General features: G+C 42.6%; 1 protein-coding gene across 2 annotated transcripts in view; it reads left to right on the top strand.

Annotated features, from left to right (window-relative positions):
• The window catches only part of STAC (SH3 and cysteine rich domain), a 114922-nt gene extending 95308 nt beyond the window's left edge, over nucleotides 1-19614 (top strand). Inside the window, exons 9-11 of one of the 2 annotated variants that reach the window (XM_052646396.1) lie at nucleotides 8161-8212; nucleotides 8307-8444; nucleotides 19516-19614. In XM_052646396.1, the coding sequence (XP_052502356.1) occupies nucleotides 8161-8212; nucleotides 8307-8444; nucleotides 19516-19614 (289 nt within the window). Of the gene's footprint in view, nucleotides 1-8160; nucleotides 8213-8306; nucleotides 8445-8979; nucleotides 9094-19515 lie in introns of those variants that run through there. The other variant, XM_052646405.1, reaches the window with a different exon arrangement.
• The last annotated feature ends 1673 nt before the right edge of the window (nucleotides 19615-21287 follow it).

The raw sequence follows: 21287 nt of genomic DNA, 5'->3' as shown, positions 1-21287 counted from the left end.
CAATTCCCACTTGGAAATCTGTATGGTTAAATATTCCCTTAGACTCTGGTAATCTGCCAGGTTTGAGAACAACTGTAACTTAACTGATTTCTCCTGAGATGAACAGTGGGCCAGCGGCCGACCCAAATGGGATGCAGGTTTCTGATCCTCAGCCAGTGCTCAATACACTGGTCAGCACTGGGGCTTTGGCCTGTGGTTTATTTGGTAACGTCCTTCACTCTATAAGGTTTTATAAATCCTCCATAAAATAAGAAAAGGAGAGCCCTCGAGACAGTGTTAGACAAAATAAGACTTGGTGTTTCGTTTCCATTCTCTTAAGTACATTACTGCTTGGCAAATGCATCAACTTAATTAAAGCTAAATGTAATTCTAATGCACCAATTTGATTTAAAAATAATCTTCACAGTCACCAGGACATCAAAATACAATTAAGGGCTATTTGAGGAAAGTCTCTGATGCATATTATGCTCTGACGCTGTGCTATGTCAAGAAACCCAGATCTTCCCGAATATCACTAATGTGTTTAGCAGCCTCTCTCTCACTCAAATGCCTTTTTCAATTAGGTTCTAGAGAGCATGATATGTGACAGTTCAGGAACATTTACCAAGTCTCATCCAAATGGCCCTTTAGCTGAATGCTTTCTCTCTGAGCTGGTCTCTGGACTTGAGAAGGTGCAGGCAAGTCATCTGGATGCCAAGCTTAAGACAAAATCACACTGCAGAGTTTAGGAGTTCCCTGTTCCCTAACCATATGCTAAGATTTTAAAGGCTCCGGACCAGGATAATGGAAATCAAGGAAAGAGTCTAGGGGGAAATTCAGCAATAGATCTGAAGCTAATGGAGCAGTTCGGCTGGCTCCTTCTCTGTTCCCCTTGAGGCTTCTCTGGTGGCTCAGATGGTGATGAAACCACCTGCAATGCAGGAGACGTGGGTTTGATCCCTGATTTGGGAAGATCCCCTCGAGAAGGGAATGGCAACCCACTCCAGTATTTTTGCCTAGAGAATCCCATGAACAGAGGAGCCTGGTGGGCTATAGTCCACGGGATCACAAAGAGTTGGACACAACTGACTGACTTTCACTTTTACTTTTCTGTTCCCCTTGGCTTGTATTTCTCCAGGAGATTTGTTTGGCCTGAGTAAGAGTGGTTGATGTAAGCTTGATTTGGGGTTCTTTTTGCCAAATGAATGGGAAACTGTAAAAAAAATTTTTTTAATTCCCAGATAGTTGCAGAGTAACATGGGCAATTTTAAGGAGTTTCACAAAGTTTCAGCGGTACAAGAGGCAGCATGATTTAGTGGACTTAGTGGTGGAATCAAACCCTCTTAGGGAGAAAGTCTCTCTGGATCTTCTTCCTTGTGTGTAATTGCTACTAGTCTCCCCCACTTCATTCAGAGAACTTTGCTGTCCCCCAGGCTCTGGGTAGCGGGGACCTGCACCCTTCCAGCATCTCCCCTGAAGTCAGCTATGTGGGCAGTAGATTCCTCCCTCCACCTTGACCCTGCCACAACTTTGTGGTCTCTACCTGGAGTCAAGGGGAAGAGAGAAGGGGGTTGGGGATGTGAAGAGAGAGAAACTTTTCCAAAACTCTGAATTACATCCAAGGTCAGTTTTGGAAGCCACTTAGGAGGTCTAAAGTTATTACATTAAGCAATTGTCCCTGTGAAACCTAAGGGGACACTGAATTTTCTCATATCCCAGTGAAAAACTAAATTTTTAGAAGGAAATTATAATTTTTAAGCCTTTATTGTATATCATTCACAGTGCTGAAGACTTCCACATAGGTCTTCTCATTTAATCCACATAGCAACTTTGCAAAGTCAATATAGTTCACTGTATAGAGAGATGGAGATATAGATACCTTGGAGTATGTCCTTATGTGAATATCATCGAGGTAGCTCAGTCTCAAAGAAGCATATTTGTTTGGAATTTTTGTTTGGGCTTAATTCCATACATGTCTATGCCCCTTGAGTGTATTTCTTCTCATTTAGCAGTGATACTGTTAAGTTACCGGTTGAGATCACCAACATCTTGAGGACAGTAACTATGTCTTAACAACCATAATAACCACCATCTCTTGTGGGCTTATCTAAATGTGTTTCTCAAGTACTAACTCATTTAATCATTGAAAAAGTAAGGAATGTACTATTATTATCTTCACTTGACAGTTAAGATGACTGATGCTTTGAAGCATCTTTTTATCCTGAATACACACTTAAGACCTAACACGTGACCTCATTAAAAAGGTGTCACTATCTCCAACCATAGGAATCTGTGTTCGATGTGGGGACCGGAGACAGGCTGGATGGGGGGGCCTCGAGACAGCTCACAGTCGACCCTCGAGAGCCCCCACCCATGGAAGACTCAAGCATCTTCATAACTTAACCTTGCAGAAGAGCTCCCTGTAGGTGGCTGGGCTTGCCTGCATCATTTATGCACTCTGTGAACATTGTGCCCTCACAGTCCCTGAAACCAGTGTACCTGGGTGAGGGCGAGATGGGTTGCTGTGCCCGAGTGGAAACCACATGAGGGAAGCAGAGGACTTCTGGAAACGACCCCAGACAGCAACCGTCCAACTTACATGCACATACACGTAAACACACATATACACACTCACAAATAAACTCTGTCCTCCTCACCGCAAGGCCATGATTCTGTAGTTAGCTTTGTTACTTTCTTCCTACTCCTGTGGATAGCCCACAATTCCCTCAGAATTTTAAGATGTTCCCTGAACCATGATATTGGCAACCTGAAAGTCTTCCTCAAGGTTTAAGACCCATTTCACTGAGCAAATGAAAAGGCCAGCTGCGGTGTTCTGATCTCTCTGCTCCAAATTGGATTGTTTCTGAAGTGCATTGTACATTTTATCAATGTATATAATTCTCCAGTACTTTGGCCACCTGATGCAAAGAGCCAGCTCATTGGAAAAGATCCTGATGCTGGGAAAGATTGAAGGCAGGAGGAGAAGGGGATGACAGAGGATGAGATGGTTGGATGGCATCTCCAACTCAATGGACAAGAGTTTGAGCAAGCTCCAGGAGATGGTGAAGGACAGGGAAACCCAGCGAGCTGCAGTCCATAGGGCTGCAAGAGTTGGACACGACTGAGTGACTGAACAAAAACAACAACATAACTTTGGGTTACAATGCAGCAGAATTTTTACCTGAACTTAGGATGTTCTGATTGATTGCATGAAGCAAAAGAAACAGTAAGATCCCCTGGAGGAGGGCATGGCAACCCACTCCAGTATTCTTGCCTGGAGAATCCCATGGACAGAGGACCCTGGTGGGCTATGGTCCGTAGGGTCATAAAGAGTCGGACAAGACTGAGTGACTTAGCATGCACAAACTTTGGGAGTATTAATACTTTAAAGTATTACTTTTAAGTATTTGGGAGCCAGATGAGTTCATCTTCCCTGGACTGTATAGTCCATGGGGTCACAAAGAGTCCAACACAACTAAGTGACTTTCACTTTCTTTTGAGTTCATCTCCAAGGTTTGGAAATATAGAGTTAAATTATAAAATCTATATATAATGGATCAGAATATAAAGTCACCTCAAAGAAAGAAAATAACTGATATACCAGAGCAGGACTTTCTACTGACAGAGTGTGATAACACAAAATAAGAAAGAATTATTTCATGGAAAGGGCTCCAGTCAACACAGAGGCGTAAAACAGCTGGAGGCAGAGTCACACCCTGGCAGTGTCCATCCTAGGAACAACCCAGGGAAGGAGAATTTTAAGCCTTAAGCCTCCATTCTACCAAGATCCAGGGCAAGGCTCTGCCTCAGGAGAGCAGGTGGGCAGAAGGAAGGGGAAGAGGACTAAGTTGAGAACAGGTTAGAAGAGAACCCACAGTTGAGAGTGAAGTGTGTGGTGTGGCCACACAGGACCACACCAGTGACTGGGGAGTCGGGGTAACAGCAGCTGGAGCTGTAGGGGCAGCTTACAGGTGGTCAGCAGCTGGGTTAATGAGGTTTCCCAGGCTCCCTACGGGTTAGCTAATTTGAATAATGTCCCAGGCTCCAGTCACAGAGGCTGTCCTGAGCTGTCCGGAACCCACGCCAGGGCAGTTAAGGATGAGGCTGGTACATAGTGCCCCAGAGCATTCAAGCCCCAAAAGGGAGGTGGTGTGGGTTGTTAATTTAATCAGTTGTCTAAGAGGAACTGATCAGTCCCTAGACAGAGTTTCAAAGTGGGTCAAGGCATTTTTTTAATAAATTAAAAATATTACATTACACTGAATGATTTTACCTTACATGCCTGCTCAGATCAACTGCCCAGAGCCCAGAGTGGGAAAGGATCTAAGGGGGGCTCAGTGGCAAAGAATGCTGAGATTGCTGGGGGGGTGCCAGGCAGAGGCATGAGGGCTGCAGAAGCCCCACAAGCCACACATGTACCGACCCAGATATTAGAGAGTTGTTGTTGTTTTGGGTTCAAGTACCACCCTAAAGCAAGATCCTTCCCAAAATGAAAACCACATTAGCTGTCTCTGCCTCCTGATTCGAGTATTTAAGTCATATCAGTAGGAATCACTCATTCTTTATGCATCCTGTTTATTTCCCTGATAGCCCTGAAGACAATTTGCAATTATATATTTATTAGTTATGCAGACACATTCTATATTTATTATTTATGAAATGTTTAATTATGCATTTGCTTATTTATTATCCATCTTTCTTACTAGAATATTAGCTCCCGTGAGGCCTTTACTCAGCAAAGTATACCCAATCCCTAGTAAAATCATCCTTTCAGAGTCAGTGGTCTAGAATATTTGTGGAATGAGCAGGTAAACAGAACAGCAAAGGATAAAGGGATGAATGTAATTCTCCTCACTCACCAAGCAATTTTCAGCAGTTTGCTGGCAGTGCTCTTTCCTAAGACAGAATCCCCATCACACTGTCAGGATATCTGATCTTTCTCATACAATTATAGCTTGTATTCCAGTGAATGCTTTATTCTAATGTGTGGTTTATTTCACATGGGTCATGGGCTCAGGGCCTGTCCACCTCTGGGCATGGTCAAGATTGACCATCCAGACCATAAAAATAGATGTTGGAGGGACTTCCCTGGTGATCCAGTGGCTGACTCCACGTTCTGCAATGCAGGGGGACCCAAGTTCAATCCCTGTCAGAGAACTAGACCCCATGTGCTTCAGCTAAGAGTTTGCATGCTGCAACTAAGACCTGGTGCAGTCAAATAAATAAATACATTTTTTTTAATAGAGGTTGGATTCAGGCAGCACTGTTTTACACCCAGGGAAAGATGCCTCTTCCAATCTTGATTCCCTACTTATAATTTCTGCCAAACCATCAGCAAAGTCACTCTAGTTGATGCTAACACACAGTTTCTTAGGTTACTAGGTTAAATAAACCTGCTGGAGCTAGAAGCATTTTTCTACATTGACTTTCATCCGTGCTGCTTAATTAAATCCCTCACCTGGGAAAAGAGTGATTTTCATCCTCCTCACTTTCTGTGGCATCAGCATGAAACTGTGACTGTTGAAATACCAAAATGCCAGTTGTGTTTAATGCTTCAGGTGTAACAAGCCTGTTATATTTGGAGTCCCCTACAAAGATAGATATTAACTGAGAATTGAAAATGACAGCAGAGAAGATTGAACCAGAATAGCAAACAGAGCACACAAATCTGCTTCCCTTTTTGCGCCAATCCCTTAAAGTGTGAGAAATATATTTTTCCAAGAATATCTCCGTAATAGTACTAGAAAATAAGAAAAACACGATCAGAAACCCCAAAATCTTAGGAATTTCTTGGGAGACTACAGCAAATAGAGTCAAAGAAGATGACCAGAGTCCAAAGAATGCTCAGAGAGAAACATCTATGTAAGAGCATATTCAAACAGACACTGATCTCACAAAAGAGCGTGCAAGTGTCCCAGTGGCTGAGTTGCATTAATAGCCCCAATTCGTCACTGTCCCTGTATCCATGCTCTTTGCCCTGAGACTTTACAGTTCCTTTCACCAGAGTTGCTTTGAGGCAGAATGACAATGTGTCGGTTCTGAGCCTATTCATTAGAAGCCTTACGTGTTTTTCACATCTCCATTTGCTGCCCTGGCAATGCCATGAATGTCCAAACTGGCCTTCTTGGGTATGAGAAACATGGAATAAGGCAAAATCACCCCGGTCATCCCAGCCAGCACCCAAGAATGTCAGTGAACCTTTGAGATTTGGGGATTGTTTGTTACACAGCATTATCACAGCAATATATAACTGATACAGAGTCCCAACAGTGTTCATTCATAACCCATTATTACTGCTTAGAATGAACAATAGGCAGCAGTGGTGTTTGACTCTAGAATTAAACCATCACCTGCGCTCTAAGAAAGGGAACCCGTGCCCAGGGAAGTGTGCCCCTGTGTGGCCCAAAAGACTGAGAAAGAAAAAGAATTGGAGGTAGTTCTGGACCTCCAGAGCTTGTAGAGACTGGTAGGGAAAGAAAAGGCAGCTTTACATGGAGGAAAAGAAGTGAACCTTCTCCTTCCCAGGGCTAAGAAAGCTGCTCTTGTTTTTGCCATTGGGGTGGTGGTGGGAGTCCCCAAACTGCTTGTCTGCTATACTTTCAAGCATCCGAAGATGAGATGCATCAACTGGCACACCCTGCTGTCTTAAGCAGAGCTTGAAATTAGTCCTCACTCGTTGCAGACGCAGATGTATTTGATAGTGGAGAATCACCCAGAGAGTCATACCCTGTGTTTTCAGTTATGAATATAAAGAAATAGCCAAGAAACACAGGTGCAGGACAAAATCCCTTGGCATGAAGGAAAAGTAAAGTGTTAAGATAAACTGTGCTTCTGTTGCAGGGGACACGGGTTCAATCCCTGCTCAGGGAACTAAGATCCCAAATGCTGCTCAGCACAATCAAAAAAAGAAGCAATAAGACAAAGAACAATATAACTAATCCTAATGGAAACAAATTTAATAAAGGGAAGAAATATTGTTTTTAGTATCTAATAATATCCTCAGCAACATCCATCATGCTCTTCCGTCCATAAGATAAAGTTGACAAATGTGAAAAGGAGACATTCAGAAAATGATAAAGAACTCTTGGAAATTAAAATTTCCCTAAAACCCTCAGTACTGTAATAAATATAAATATTACAAGAGATAAGCCCATACACAAACTAAGCAATTAGGAAGATTAAATTGAGAAAAATTTTAGACTAGATTTCTTGTTAAAGACAGAAAATGTGTAAGAAAGACAAAAGATATAGATGATTGATCTAGAAAGTCCAGCACATGTTGACTAGAAATTCCAGGAAAAAAGAAGAAAGAAAATGACTGGGAGAAAAGAGTGAAAAAATAATGGACAAGATTTTCCCCAGTTGAAAAATAATATGAGTCTTCAGATAGTAAAAGTGCCATTCGTGCTGAGTAGAAGGAATAAAAGATACATACACACACACACACACACACACACACACACATACACACACACGCACACGCACGCAGAGGTGGACGTGAAAATCAAATTAGAGATGGCAAATAATCACCGTATCTGCAACACCCATAGCAGAAACATCATATATGTCTTCAGTTAAACCCAAGTAATTCCTAATGAAGGATATAACATGCACACACACACAAGTCTAAAACAAGCTTCCTGATTATACCAATATAAAAAGTGACAGGCAAGGGCAATGGAAATTAAGTAAAAGTGGTTTCAAGAAGGTACTGAGAAGATGCAGCTAATAATAAAGACAATGCCTCATGCTAGATGTCGATGGAAGACAAAAGAAACAGCAAATACACCTACATATCTCTGTGTAAATGTCAGTGTGTGGAAAAGAGTCCAGAAGGAGGCACAGGAAACTATTAACAGTGGTCCCCTCTGGACGGCGGGAGGGGGATTACGGAGCAGAATATGAAAAAACTCCGGTTTTCATATTTTAGACTTCCACACTTTAGAATTTTTTACAATGCAGAGATGATCATCTGTGTATAAAAATAAAGTTTAAAAAAATTTTTTAATACATTCAGCCTCTAACAAAGCTATTTTCATGGGTGGGAAGAGCAGATAAAAGTCATTTTTATTTTAGTATTATTTGGGTGAGTGAAAAGCTACCACTTCTGACTTGAAAATACCATCTTTCTCTTTTTCACCCCCTCTACCCTCCACCCAACTCATTCATTCTTCATTTTAGGCCAGGAGACATGATTACTCTTCTAGAGGACTCTAATGAAGACTGGTGGAAAGTAAGTATTTCTTTGTCTTTAAGAAAAATCATTTGGTAACTATCATTACCATGAATGCTACAATTATGGCTGCATGCCTCTTTTTTGCTTTCAGGGGAAAATTCAAGACAGAATTGGCTTCTTTCCAGCCAACTTTGTTCAGAGAGTACACCAAAATGAGAAGATTTTTAGATGTGTTAGAACCTTCATTGGGTGTAAGGAACAGGGGCAGATTACACTGAAAGAGAATCAGGTGAGTAAAGCCCACCAGAGTACACCAAGTGTGAGCAAAATAGAGTAATAGTCATTTGACAAATACCAATAAATCTGAATGAGTAGAGTCACGTGAGGGTATTCACTTTGAGAAAAGATATTCTTAGTCCAATGATATTGTGTGTGTGTGTGTGTGTGTGTGTGTGTGTGTGTGTGTGTGTTTTAATCGCTCAGTGTGTCTGACTCTTTGTGACCTCATGGACTTCTCCAGGCAAGAGTACTGGAGTGGGTTGCCTTTCCCTTCTCCAGGGGATCGTCCCAACCCAGGGATCGAACCCAGGTCTCCCACATTGTAGGCGGATTCTTTACCATCTGAGCCACCAGGGAAGCCTGATACTAGTGTAGCAGGATCTAAACAGGCAAAACCAAAATGTTAGGAAGCTCAGTTGCCTTCCCTGGGAACCAAACATATAGCTTATATAATACTTACAAAGCTTATATACCTATTGGGTTGGCTACAAATTTCCTTTGGTTTTTAAGTAAAACTAAAAGACATATTTTTCATTTTCACCAAGAACGTTATTGAACAGCGTATTCACCATTTTGTTCCACTACCTTAACTTCAGAGCATCCTCCAGCGTGAAATCTCTAGCATGAAACTTCTCAAACCGCTTTTGACACATTCGCCCAGTCACAGCACCTTCTCCATACACTGCACAAATCTTTTTTTGCTTCAGTTGCATTTTTACCTTTCTTGAAATAATAAAGCATAATAAAAATGTCGCTTCTTCCGTCTTCAGTATTAAAATAACTACACAAAAACTCACTAATTTTGATGTGTTTTTAAATGCACGCTGATATGCTAGATGTCACAATACAATCTAACAAAATTGTTTCAAATGAAGTTATTAAGGCAACTAAATGCTACTAGAGCCATCTTATAGAAAAAAAATCCAGTGAACCTTTTGGCCAACCCAGTATATTTTATTTGTTGAAGTTTTACACATGCCCTATAAATGTGGAAACAATGGCTCATAGAGGTGATGTGCCTTGCTCGGGGGCAAAAACCTGGCAAGTGGCCAGGCTGGAACTTAAAGATAGACCTGCAAGCTTCAAGTCAGTGCCTTCCACTGAGCCATGTGCCCTGGACGATGTGGAACAAACTCAGAATGCAAAGTGCCTTTTGCATAGTCAATTCCCAGGAAAGGCAAGTGTCCTAGGACCAGAAGGACCCCTGGGAACAAATTCTTGCTCATACAGAAGCCACAGAAGCCTTAGTGAGTCATTCTTGATTCCAGGCAATGGAGTCACCCACATCAGACTGAGACCCCATCTCTAACGCCATACACACCCCACAAAGCAAACGGTCACATTTCCCATCTGGATTCCATGTCAATGTCTCAAACTTCTCCAAGATTACTCAACTGTATCCTTCCTGTTACAAAATCTGGAAAGTCTTCTGAATGAAATACATCCAGGAAGGATGTTCATCTTTATTGGCAAAGCATTATTACGTAATTTTGCTAGCTTGTTTGATTTTTATTCTCAGAATAATCTTGTGCTTCCCCATTTGAGATTAAACATTATTTTATGTTACTAAAATACAAATAGAGCTTCCCTGATAGCTCAGAGGGTAAAGAATCTGTCTGCAATGCAGGAGACCCGGGTTTGATCCCTGGGTTGGGAAAATCCCCTGGAGAAGGGAATGGCAAGAAACCAACCAGAAGGCAAATTAAAATGTGCTTAAGTTGATCAGTTTCCAAAAGTGGAACAGCTGCTCAGTCAATGACTTCCGCCAATCCCTGGACCATATCCCCCCAACCCCCAATTTTTTTCTGGAAATGAGCTCGTATACGTGTGTTCCACTCTCATGGTTGAGCTGACAACCTGCTGGGGCAGGGGAGAGACAAACCACCCAGCATCTTTAATGAGTCATCTTCAAGACCCAGCACAGCGTTTCAGCTTGAACCTGGAACCACATGATCTGCCGATAATTGTAGGAAAATGCTATAACCTCTGGTAGTTGTCCAGCCTGATATTTCTAAAGGGTGGCCTTTGCACCATCTGAATCAGAATAATATGGGAGCTTGTTGAAAATGCTGGTTTCTGACTCCACCCCAGATCTGCTGAAGCAGAAACCTTCAGGGCAAAGGCAGGGAATTAGTCTTTTTACAGACTTCCTGAGTGTTCCGATCAAAGCTAAAATTCGAGAATGACCTTCATTTCCATTTCTCACTTTTGTGTCCTCTAGTAGTTCTGTGACAACTGAAGGCATTTTTATTTCCAGTTACATGTGCGTCAGCAAAATGCACTGAGGTCTCTTTGCTTCTACACAGACTCTCTGTTTTCAGTCTTTGTCATCAATGTGGCAAGCAATTTTTGGAAATATCAGCCCCCTGAAAGAAAATTACATTTAAAAAAATCAATTATTGAGAAAAAATTTAAATTTATCTCCACTTTAGTGTCTTAAACTATTTTAGGTGTAAAAGTTTGAATCTTGCTTATTGATTGAGGGGAGTTCACTGTAGTAGCAAAAGCACAGATTCCAGTGTCATACAGAAATGGTCTATACCCTGTGTGATTTTGGCAAAATCACCTCTGAATGTCAGTGTTCTCATCTGTAAGATTGGCACAGCAGTGTCTACCTCTTGGCATGGAGATGAGAGTCACGTCTATCACCTGTGTAAAGTGCCAGCACAGTGCCCAGCCACCACGGATCAGTGCTGAGCAGAGCCATTACCCTTGCTGCCTAAATGGGACATCCATCTGCAGCAGCCAAGGCCTCCCGAGAAATTACCTAATAAACATCAGAAAGCTTCCCTGGTTGCTCAGGGGTGAAGAACCTGCCCGCAGTGCAAGAGATACAGGTTCAATCCCTGGATAGAGAAGAGCCCTTGGAAGAGGAAATGGCAACCCACTCCAGTATTATTCTTGCCTAGGAAATTTCATGGACAGAGGAGTCTGACAGGCTACCGTCCATGGGGTCCCAAAAGAGTCAGACACAACTTTAGCAACTAAAACAACAGCAGCAAACATCAGAAAATAGCATGCTATTTATAAGTCTAAAAATATAAAGAGACAAATGGTCATTAGCAGGGAAATAGAAGAAATTTGATTCTGAAAACAAATTCAACACATCTCTGTGATTAAATCACATTTCTGCCTCTGGGGTTCATTTGTCTTACAATTATTACATTATTGTTTCCACAGAACTTTTGCTACAAACAGAATTAAGTTATCTTTTTGTCAAGAACATATCTAGAGTTTGCACTGACATAAAAGTATGTTTTCTTCGTTTTTAAAATTTTAAAAACTATCTTTATGAGATCAACTTAAATACCATAAAACTATTTTTTAATTCATCCATGATTCCATCATCCCTGGAGAACTATTTTAATTGATTCTTATGTTCTATAAAAGCATTTTAATGTATAAATCATTTTTAGATTATAAAACTAAAATGCATTTATTGTGGAGAAAATTTGAAAAATACCCCCCAAAATTATAAAGAAGAAAACCAAGATCAAGGTAGTTCAACCATCAAGCAATGATCAACATAAATACCTTTGTGTTATTTCCCACCAAATTTTTCTTATTTTGATATCATATTCTATTTAGTTTCCCAACTTTTATCAACTTAGTTATTAAATGTTTATCAAAACACAGGTTTTAGCAATTATATCATCATATAGATCAGAGGTTGCATCAGTCTGGCCCTGTTTTTAAAACAAAGTTTATTGGAACGTTGCTGCACTCATTCATTACATATTGCTTATGGCTGCTTTCATACTGCAACAGCTAAGTTGAGTCATTGCAGTGGAGACCACAAGGCCTGCAAATATTTACTATTTAGTCCTTTACAGGAAAAGTTTGCCAGCTGTACAGGATGTACAGATGGACAAGAAAGTATTTAGTATTCCTCTGTGACTGGATATTCAGAATTTAAAAAAAAAACTATTATGGATAACTGCAATGAACACCTCTAAATCTAAGTTTTTTTCCATAACTCTGATTCCTTCTTTAGAAAATACTTTACAATTTACAGGAAAACCAATAAACCATTTTTCCAGTTCTTGATACATACTGCCTCCCAAAAGTTTATGCCAGTTTACACCCACATTAGCTATTTTTGAGAATAATTAGGTTACCACATCCTTGCCAGAACTGAGTATTACTGTTTATTACGTATTTGTATAGCATACAAATGATATCCGTCATTTTTAGAAGTGGGTAGTATTTCATGGTAATCCTTATTTCCTGGGTGGTTAGGGAAGTTGAAATTTTATCGTGTATGTATTGGGCATTTGTATTTCTTTTTTAAAAAGAAATTGTCTGTTTTTCTTTCTGGCTGTGATGGCTCTCTGTTGCTATGCAGTGGCTACTCTTTTAGCTGCGGGCTTCTGGTTGGGCTTCTCATTGCAGTGGCTTCTCCTGTTGCGGAGCAGAGGTTCGAGGGCGCTCAGGCTTCAGCAGCTGTGGCACACAGGCTCGTAGTTGGGGTTTGCAGGCTCTAGAGCATGTTCAGTAGTTGCGGCACACAGGCTTAGTTGTCCAGCGGCGTGTGGAATCATCTCAGACTAGAGAGTCAGCCAATGTCCCCTGCATTGCAAGGCTGATGTCTAACCACTGGGCCACCAGAGAAACCCCTATATTTCCTTATGAATAATCTCTTTACGTACTTTCTTATGCTACTGAAAACGTTTTCTCCCTTAAAACTATTGACACCTGATCTGCCATACGTGGCCAACATTTCCCTCAGTTTGTCATTTGCCTTTTGATCTTAATGCTTCTTCCTTCAGGAGCTTAATAACTCTTCAGTTGGATCATCTGTTTTACTGTTTTGTCCTTACAGTTTCAATCTCTTTATTGCTTCCCACGTATCACTTCACTTCTTAGGAGAATGTTTCAAGATAGTCCCCCACTTCATTTCATTTTTCTGAAGTTTTTATGCAGACTTCGATCACTCCTGACACTGAATTTAACTTAGTGTTTATTTCCTCACAGTGTTTTCTCCTTAATCAGCCTTCTTTCCTCTGCAGCAGGTCTTTCAGTTAAGGATCTTGAGATGTAGGTTATCCAGGTAAACCTAATGTAATCACAGGGGGTCGTATAAGAGACAGGAGGGTCAGAGTCAGAGGAGATGACAATGGAAGTAGAGAGAGGAAGAAAGAGGAATGTGAAGATGCTGTGTTGCTGGCCTCGAAAATAAAGGAAGGGACCACGAGCCAAGGAATGCGGGTGGCCTCAAGAAGCTGAAGGCAAGGAAATAGATTCTCACTTAGAGCCTCTGGAGAGACCACAGCCCTGCCAGCACCCTGATCTGGGGACTCTGCTCTCCAGAACTGCAAGATAATAAATTTGTGTTATTTTAGTTCACCAAATTTGTGGCACAGTAAGTACCCTACATAGGAACCTTGAAGTTGCAAACTTTCAAAGATGTGAACATGTGTTCACATGTCCAGTCACGTAGTTATTAGTTCACGTGTCTGGTGTGTGTTGTCTGTGCATGTATCCTCCACAGTGGCTGCGCTTTCATGTACTTTACATGCAGTTCTGTATAGAGCACAGTAAGACAGTATCTTTATTTCAAACCCAGGATGTCCAGAAACACGTGTGAAAGCAGTGGTGATATAGCTGATACTGCTGAGGAACTGAAGGGATTCATGCCACAGGAAGTGACAAAGGGGTTTTCTTTATCTGAGGAGGCACTGTTAGCTTTTGACATGCAGGACCTGAACATAGAATGGTCCACGAAGGTTGAAGCAGCTGTTCAGAATGCAGTCCAGTGCTTCTGTGTCATCTATGATGAGGAAAAAAGAACTACTTCCCAGACATCGCTGGATCATTTTTTTTCAAGAGGGTAGATAGAATTGAATCCAGCAAGGAACCAGAACCTTTGCCATCAGGGTCAGGTGTGAGTGAAATTACAGCTTGCCCTCCGTTTTCTATTGCTGACGATCCTTCAGCTCTACCGTCTCCCACCTTCTCTCCGTCCTCTAGTCAGTAACTCCTCTTGCCTGTTTACGCAGTGCCAACTGTTGTATTGTACTGCTGTACTTTTCAAGGTACTGTCCTGTAAAAATGTCTTCTTTATTTTTTGTGTTTCATTGTTATGTGTTATTTGCATGGGAAGTATCGGGTTGGCCCCAAAGTTCCTTTTGTTTTTTTCATAAGTTGGCTCTAGTAGTGCTTAGTTGTCTTTCACTTCATTCAAAACAATTTTGTTGGATTGTATAGTGTGACATCTGTCGTGTCAGCATGCATTTTTTTTAAAAATCAAAATTGGTGAATTTTTGTGTAGCATTTTTATATTGAAGATGGAAGTAAAAAGCAACATTATCAGCATATTATGCTCTATTATTTCAAGAAAGATAAAAACACAATTGAAATGCAGAAAAAGATTTGTGCACTGTATGGAGAAGATGCTGTGACTGATCAAAAGTGCCAAAAGTGCACTTTTGCACTTTTCATCCTAGAGATACCTCACTAGACAATGCTCCACAGTCAGGTAGAGCAGTTGCAGTTGATAGTGATCAGATCGAGACATTAACTGAGAACAGTCAACCTTACACCACTTGGGAGATAGCCAACATACACAAAATATCCAAATCTAGCATTGAAAATCATTTGCACCAGCTTGGTTATGTTCATTGCTTTGATATTTGGGTTCCACATAAGTTAAGTGAAAATAACCTTCTTGACCATATTTCCACATTCAATTCTCTTCTTAAATGTATCAAAAATGTATTCCATTAACAAATTGTGAGGAGCAATGAAGTGGGTCCTGTACAATAATGTAGAATGGAAGAGATAGCGAACCACCACCAACCAGACCTAAGGCTGCTCTTCATTCAAAGAAGGTGATGTTTTGTATATGGTGGGTTGGAAGAGACTCCTCTGTTATGGGCTCCTCCAAGAAAAAGAAACAACTAAGTCCAAGTACTGCTCCCAGTTAGACAAAATGAAAGCACCACTTGATAAAAAGCATCTGAAATTAGTCAACAGAAAACTCAGTCTCCCAACAGGATAATGCAAGACTGCATATTTCTTTGATAACCAGGCAAAAACTGTTACAGCTTGGCTGGAAAGTTATGATTCATCTGCTGTATTCACAAGACACTGCACCTTCAGGTATCTATTTATTTCAGTCTTTATAAGATTCTCTTAATGGAAAAAAAGTTCAGATCATGGAAAGACTGTAAAAGGCACCTGGAATAGTTCTTTGCTCAAAAAGATAAAAAGTTGGGAAGATGGAGGCAGAAGGTAGTGGAACAAAATGGTGAATATGTTGTTCAATAAAGTTCTTGGTGAAAATGAAAACTGTCTTTTATTTTTACTTAAAAACTGAAGGTACATTTTATCTAACCCAATATTATAAACCTTTTACAGTATAGTACTATATAACTGACTGTGTTAGTTGGGTAACTTGGCTAACTTTGTTGGACTTATGAACAACTTGGGCTTACAGACATGTCTTGGAATGGAGCTGGTTTGTATTTAAGGGACTTACTGTAATTTGTTACAGCAACCACAGGAAACCAATCTAGATTTGTTTCATGTGCAAAACCAACTTGGCAGACGTAATTATGTCACAGGTCATGGACCCTGTGGCCAGGGTAGCCTGGACTGTCCAAATTGGCCAAACCTAATCACTTGGGTCCTTAAAGGCAGTGAAGTGTGGCTTCTGGGAGCCAGAAAGATGCTGCAAAAGAGGGTAGAAGAGAGATGAGGCAGAAGGGTAGGTCAGAGAGAGATTAGGTGTGGGAAGGACTCAGCCCACCCTTGCTGGATGAAGAGGTAGGAAGGGGCCTCAAGTCAGGGAATTCCAGTAGCCTCTAGAAACTGAGAATGATCCAGGGCTGGCAGCCAGCAAGGAAACCGGGACCTCAGGCCTACAGCTACAAGTAACTAAATTCAGCAACAACCTAAATCAGCCTGGAACAGCATTCTCTCCTAGAGAAACAGGAGAGAAGAAAAGGGAATAGGACCTACTGACTCCTTGATATTGGCCTTGTGAAACCCAGAGCAGAGAAAACTAGCCAAGCCCACCAGATATAGGGCTTAGATAACTGTGACACCAGACTGTTGGGGTGTTTGTTTTGTTTTGGTAGCCCCAATATTTTTAATTTTATTTTTAAGATTAATTTTTATTGGAGTATAGTTGCTTTACAACGTACCACAAAGTGAGTCAGCTATATGTATACATATTAGATTGTGTTGTTGAAAGCCACTGAGTTCATAGTAATTTGTTATGATAGCAGTAGTAAACCAATACATATCTCAAGTCGTAAAACTCCAATTGAGTCCCCCTCCAAAGGTATGTTTTACTAAGATAATAAGAGATCTGGATACAGGGCAGTTCTTGGATTTGTAATTCAGCAGTTTGATCCCAGGATCAAGGATCTAGATTCCTCCATCCCTCTGTTCTGCTAACAGTGAAATGTTAGCCACCTCCCCTCATGGTCATAGAGGGTTGCAGGCCCTCCAAGAATCCTTGCCAGAAGAAAGAGATTTTTCTTCCCAGTGCATTTCTTAGAAGAAGAGAAGAAATCTTCCCAGAAGTTTCCAAGCAGATAGTCCTTCCTGTTTCATTGGCTAGAACGAGTCCCATGGGAACCACTAGGAGAATCACTGGCACAGAGGACAGAAACACATTTGGACCAATTAGGATTTCTCTGAGTCCTGCAGGCTACAGAGCAACAACAGAACAAAAGTCCCCACTCTGCTGCGTGGGAAGAGGGCAGTGATGGCTGTTGATGTCAACCAAGCATGGCTGTGGCACCTTTTAGTCTGGTAGATTTATCCTTAGTCCAGCAGCACAACTTGTTCCTGTCCTCAGTTGAGCTCACCTCCAAAGGTCTTAGAGAAATTTCGGCTTCTGGAATGGTTGTCAGTCTGTGTGTTGAGTATTTAGACACTTTTCCTCCACCTCCAGTTCCCTATCTTTTCCCAGGTATTTTGAGAGGAAGACTGAATCCAAGAGTGGTAGGCAAGAAATCTTTTGAAATAAAATGACTGTTTATCTGCTTTAAGTGGCAGCATATTTGAATGTTAATGAGCCTGAAGGCAGGACTTCCCAAGTGGCTCAGAGGTAAAGAATCCACCTGCAGTGCCCAAGATGCAGGAAACATGGGTTTGATCCCTGGGTTGGGAGCATCCCCTGGAGGAAGGCATGGCAACCCACTCCAGTATTCTTGCCAGGAAAATGCCAATACCAAGAGCCTGGCAGGCTACAGTCCATAGGGTTGCAAGGAGTCTAACAGGGCTGAAGTGACTGAGCACGCACACACACACTAGCTTGGAGGCAATGCAAGGGGAAACCTTATTAGCATATGTGCTCTCAGAAGTGAGTTAGACTGTAGGACTTTAGCCAGATAGGCCCAACATGGGATGGAGCCAAGGGGGGCACTTGACCCACAGGTAGGAGATTTCTGAAACATGAATCAGACACCAGTCCGTGGTGTGCCCCAGCATCAGGAGTCACACATCAGGCTCTCGAAGTATCCTGCTATGTAACTATAAAGCTCCTTATTCTGTGTCAAAGAAGAGCCCACTCTGTTGGTTTCTGTTGGTGCCCTGCCTGCATCTCCTTCACTAGACGTGGGCACCATCTTCTAGTTGCTGCCTCAGTGACTAACAACTCATAGCTGCCCTTTCTCCAGCGAATCCCCCAGAGAGCTGCCTCCCAGAGAGGTTATGCTTCTCACTCTACAGTGATATCTAATATCTAACATGTGGTCCAAACTGCCAGACCCCTTGCTTCTAAGGGCGTCAATGACACAGTTAAAACTCTGGAGCTTGCTGTGGGATCAGGCTGAGGTTCACGTCCAGCTGAGCCCACAAGCTTTCCAGCTCCTTCTCCTGCCCCATCCTGTTTCCCTCACTTCCCACCTCCCCAGAGCACTCCCACAGCAGGCCACTTGTGCAAGGATTCTTATCTCAGGCTCTGTTCCTAGAGAATTCAACCTAAGACACAACCCACCACCCTTGGGAGCAAGTTCAACAGGAGAAACTCACAACACAGTAACAGCCCTTTGAAACCACTTCTCACTTACAGCTGGAACACCCTTCCATTCCATTTGAAAGTCACTCAGTTGTGTGCAACTCTGTGACCCCATGGACTATACAGTCCAGGGAATTCTCCAGGCCAGAATACTGGAGTGGGTAGCTGTTCCCTTCTCCAGGGGATCTTCCCAACCCAGGAATTGAACCCAGGTCTCCCGCATTGCAGGCAGACTCTTTACCCGTTGAGCCACAAGGGAAGCCCTTACATGCCCTTCAATGTCATGTAAAGGGTGAATGACAAAGTACCCAAGTGGATATTAACCACCTCCTTTTAAAGTCTAGTGTAGGCGATCCTGCTCTGAAGTATACAAGAAATGAGTGTGTGTGTACTCAGTCATGTCCAACTCTTTGGGACTCCATGGAGTGTAGCTTGCCAGGCTCCTCTGTCCCTGGGATTCTCCAGGCAAGAATACTGGAGTGGGTTGCCATTTCCTTCTCCAGGGGATCTTCCCAACCCAGGGATCAAACCCACGTCTCTTGTGTCTCATGCATTAGCAAGCAGGTTCTTTGCCACTGTGCCACCTGGGAAGCCCCAAAGTATGCAAGATATTAGCATCTGTTTGTTTGGGACCAGGAATGAAATAGCTTCCTTTGACTTCCTGATATTTTACGTATAAACTTCCAGGTATATGACAGGAACCCTCTAAGTAGAGACTGTTATTTTGGATTATAAACTAATGCATCAAGGACTCACTGAGTGGCGCATGCTAGGCTCTGTGCTAAATGTTATCTCATTCTGTCCTGGGGTCTCTCAACAAGGACACTTGTGAAGGGAACACAGAATCATCACCTCCAGTCCTGCTGTGCTGATCCTCATTCATAAAGCTGAATCTCAGAAAACATTCAATGCCTGGATCTAGTTCCAAACCCAGGGTGGTGCCTAATTTCTTACGAATTATTTTTCTGTCCAAGCCAGAATTTCCCTAAACCAGTCCCTCTTTTCCAATTTGGTGTCCGCTGACCTCAGCCAGCAGTGACACAAGCCGTGGGTTCTGGCTTCTTTCCTTTTTACACATGTCTTTTTTTTTCTCCTTCCTTTTATTCAGATCTGTGTGGCTTCTGAAGAAGAACAAGATGGCTTTATCAGAGTGCTCAGTGGAAAGAAGAGAGGCCTGGTCCCACTCGATGTTCTAGAAAACATCTGATTGCCGACCCCTCCCTTGGAAGTCGGCAAGCCCTGGGGTGACGCCTCATCTCACACTGTGTTAACCCAGAGGAGCTGCCGCACTGACCAGCTACCCAGGAAACAGTGAGACGAGACTCAAGGGTCTGAGACTGTGGGGGAACAGCCTCAAGGCAGGGGGCCCATGGCACAGCACGTCCAGGCTGCCCAAGGTGGGGGTGAGGCTGAGAGCTTCAGCTTGTGGAGCCAAGTGCGGTACCCAGCAGGTGGTAACCACTGTTGTCCCCCAGAACTCACCTCCCTCCCCTTCCATGTGGTGTAAGTTAACCCGCTGGAGGGCGCTCCAGTCTGAGGGGTGGCCCCCGGGTGAGGCTCGGATCCACGTAGCCAAGTGTGATTCTGGTTCCAGACCTTTGTCCCCAGTACCCACCAGTCAGCATCGTCACATGTGAGAACCCTGCAGTCTTTCTGCAGAGCAGCAGAAAGCCCTACTCCCTAACCCCTAACAACATGCCAGTGCTCCCCACAGACCCCCAGCCCCACGTTACAATCCAGCCGAATTTCTGTCCTCAGAGCACCTCCTGGTGGTGTGTGTTAATATATGCGGGCTAAGCTGATGTGGCAGCAACCTGAAGACCTGATTTGCCCTGCACTTGCCGTCAGGCAGTCCCTCCTGCCACTCTCACTACCAGATGTGGATACGAAGCATGGAAATGGTGGGTCAAGTGGGGGAAGGTAGGGCAGAGAGCTCTTATTTATTGACGACTATACAGCCCTTTCCTTTCAATGATGAAGTCCTTTCTCTGAGGAGATGGAGCTGGGGATGCGAATGTGGCAGAAAGTCTCCATGAGAGCTTCGTCTTCATTTGACATCTTCTGTACTGGGGGAAGCTCCCCCTCCTGCCATCCCGTAGGACTCCCTTTCGGAGGTTGAGCCCACCTTACAGGGAACCGGAATCATGGAGGAGAAACAGAAACAGCCTCTTAGGAGGAAAGTAGCCAGATTAGAATCCATTCTTCTTTAGAGCAGGATATTTTGCCCCAGCAGATGTAAAATGGAATGTAATCCATAATGCTTCATCCCTCTGCAAGCGGAGGCACTTGGTCCTATTTAGCATCAACTAGAGGAGTCCCTCTTACTCTGTATGTACTATTGTTTACAAGAACGCAATATACTGTGATGCCTTCCTCCTCCAGCCTCCTCCTAGCATTCAGACTCGCATCTTATTAATACAGTTAAACTTCAGTTCAGTGACCTTGCAATCAATGTCAGTTTGGTTTATTTTGTTACAGAGCAATAAAGTCATTAGAACAATTGGTTTTTAAAAGACTTAAGTGGATGCATCCTGTGCACGTAAACATTATTTCCCAAACCAAAGCACCGTTTGTCTCCATTTGTTTCTTTTTTTACCACTCAGTGTGAAGTTAGGAGCTGAGACAGGATGGCTGCTGCTTCCGCAGTAGTTTGGATGCCTTACTCTCATTTTAAAGCCAGCATCCAGAATGTCCTCCATCTCTGATACAATATGAAAACTGAGTGTGCAGAGTCAAGATGGATTCTTCAAGAGCCAGGATGGATAACGTGACTGCCAGTCCATTGAAGGGAATTAATACAAATGCTCTCTGCCTCTTAATCCCATCTAATAAAGACAACACAGTGGCTGGAAGGAGCACAGAAAACATGTGTCCTGATCT

The sequence above is a fragment of the Budorcas taxicolor genome, chromosome 1, assembly GCF_023091745.1.
Source record: "Budorcas taxicolor isolate Tak-1 chromosome 1, Takin1.1, whole genome shotgun sequence".
Lineage (NCBI taxonomy): Eukaryota > Metazoa > Chordata > Mammalia > Artiodactyla > Bovidae > Budorcas > Budorcas taxicolor.
Note: the sequence above shows the minus strand (reverse complement) of the source record. Positions and strands in the feature narration are given on the sequence as shown.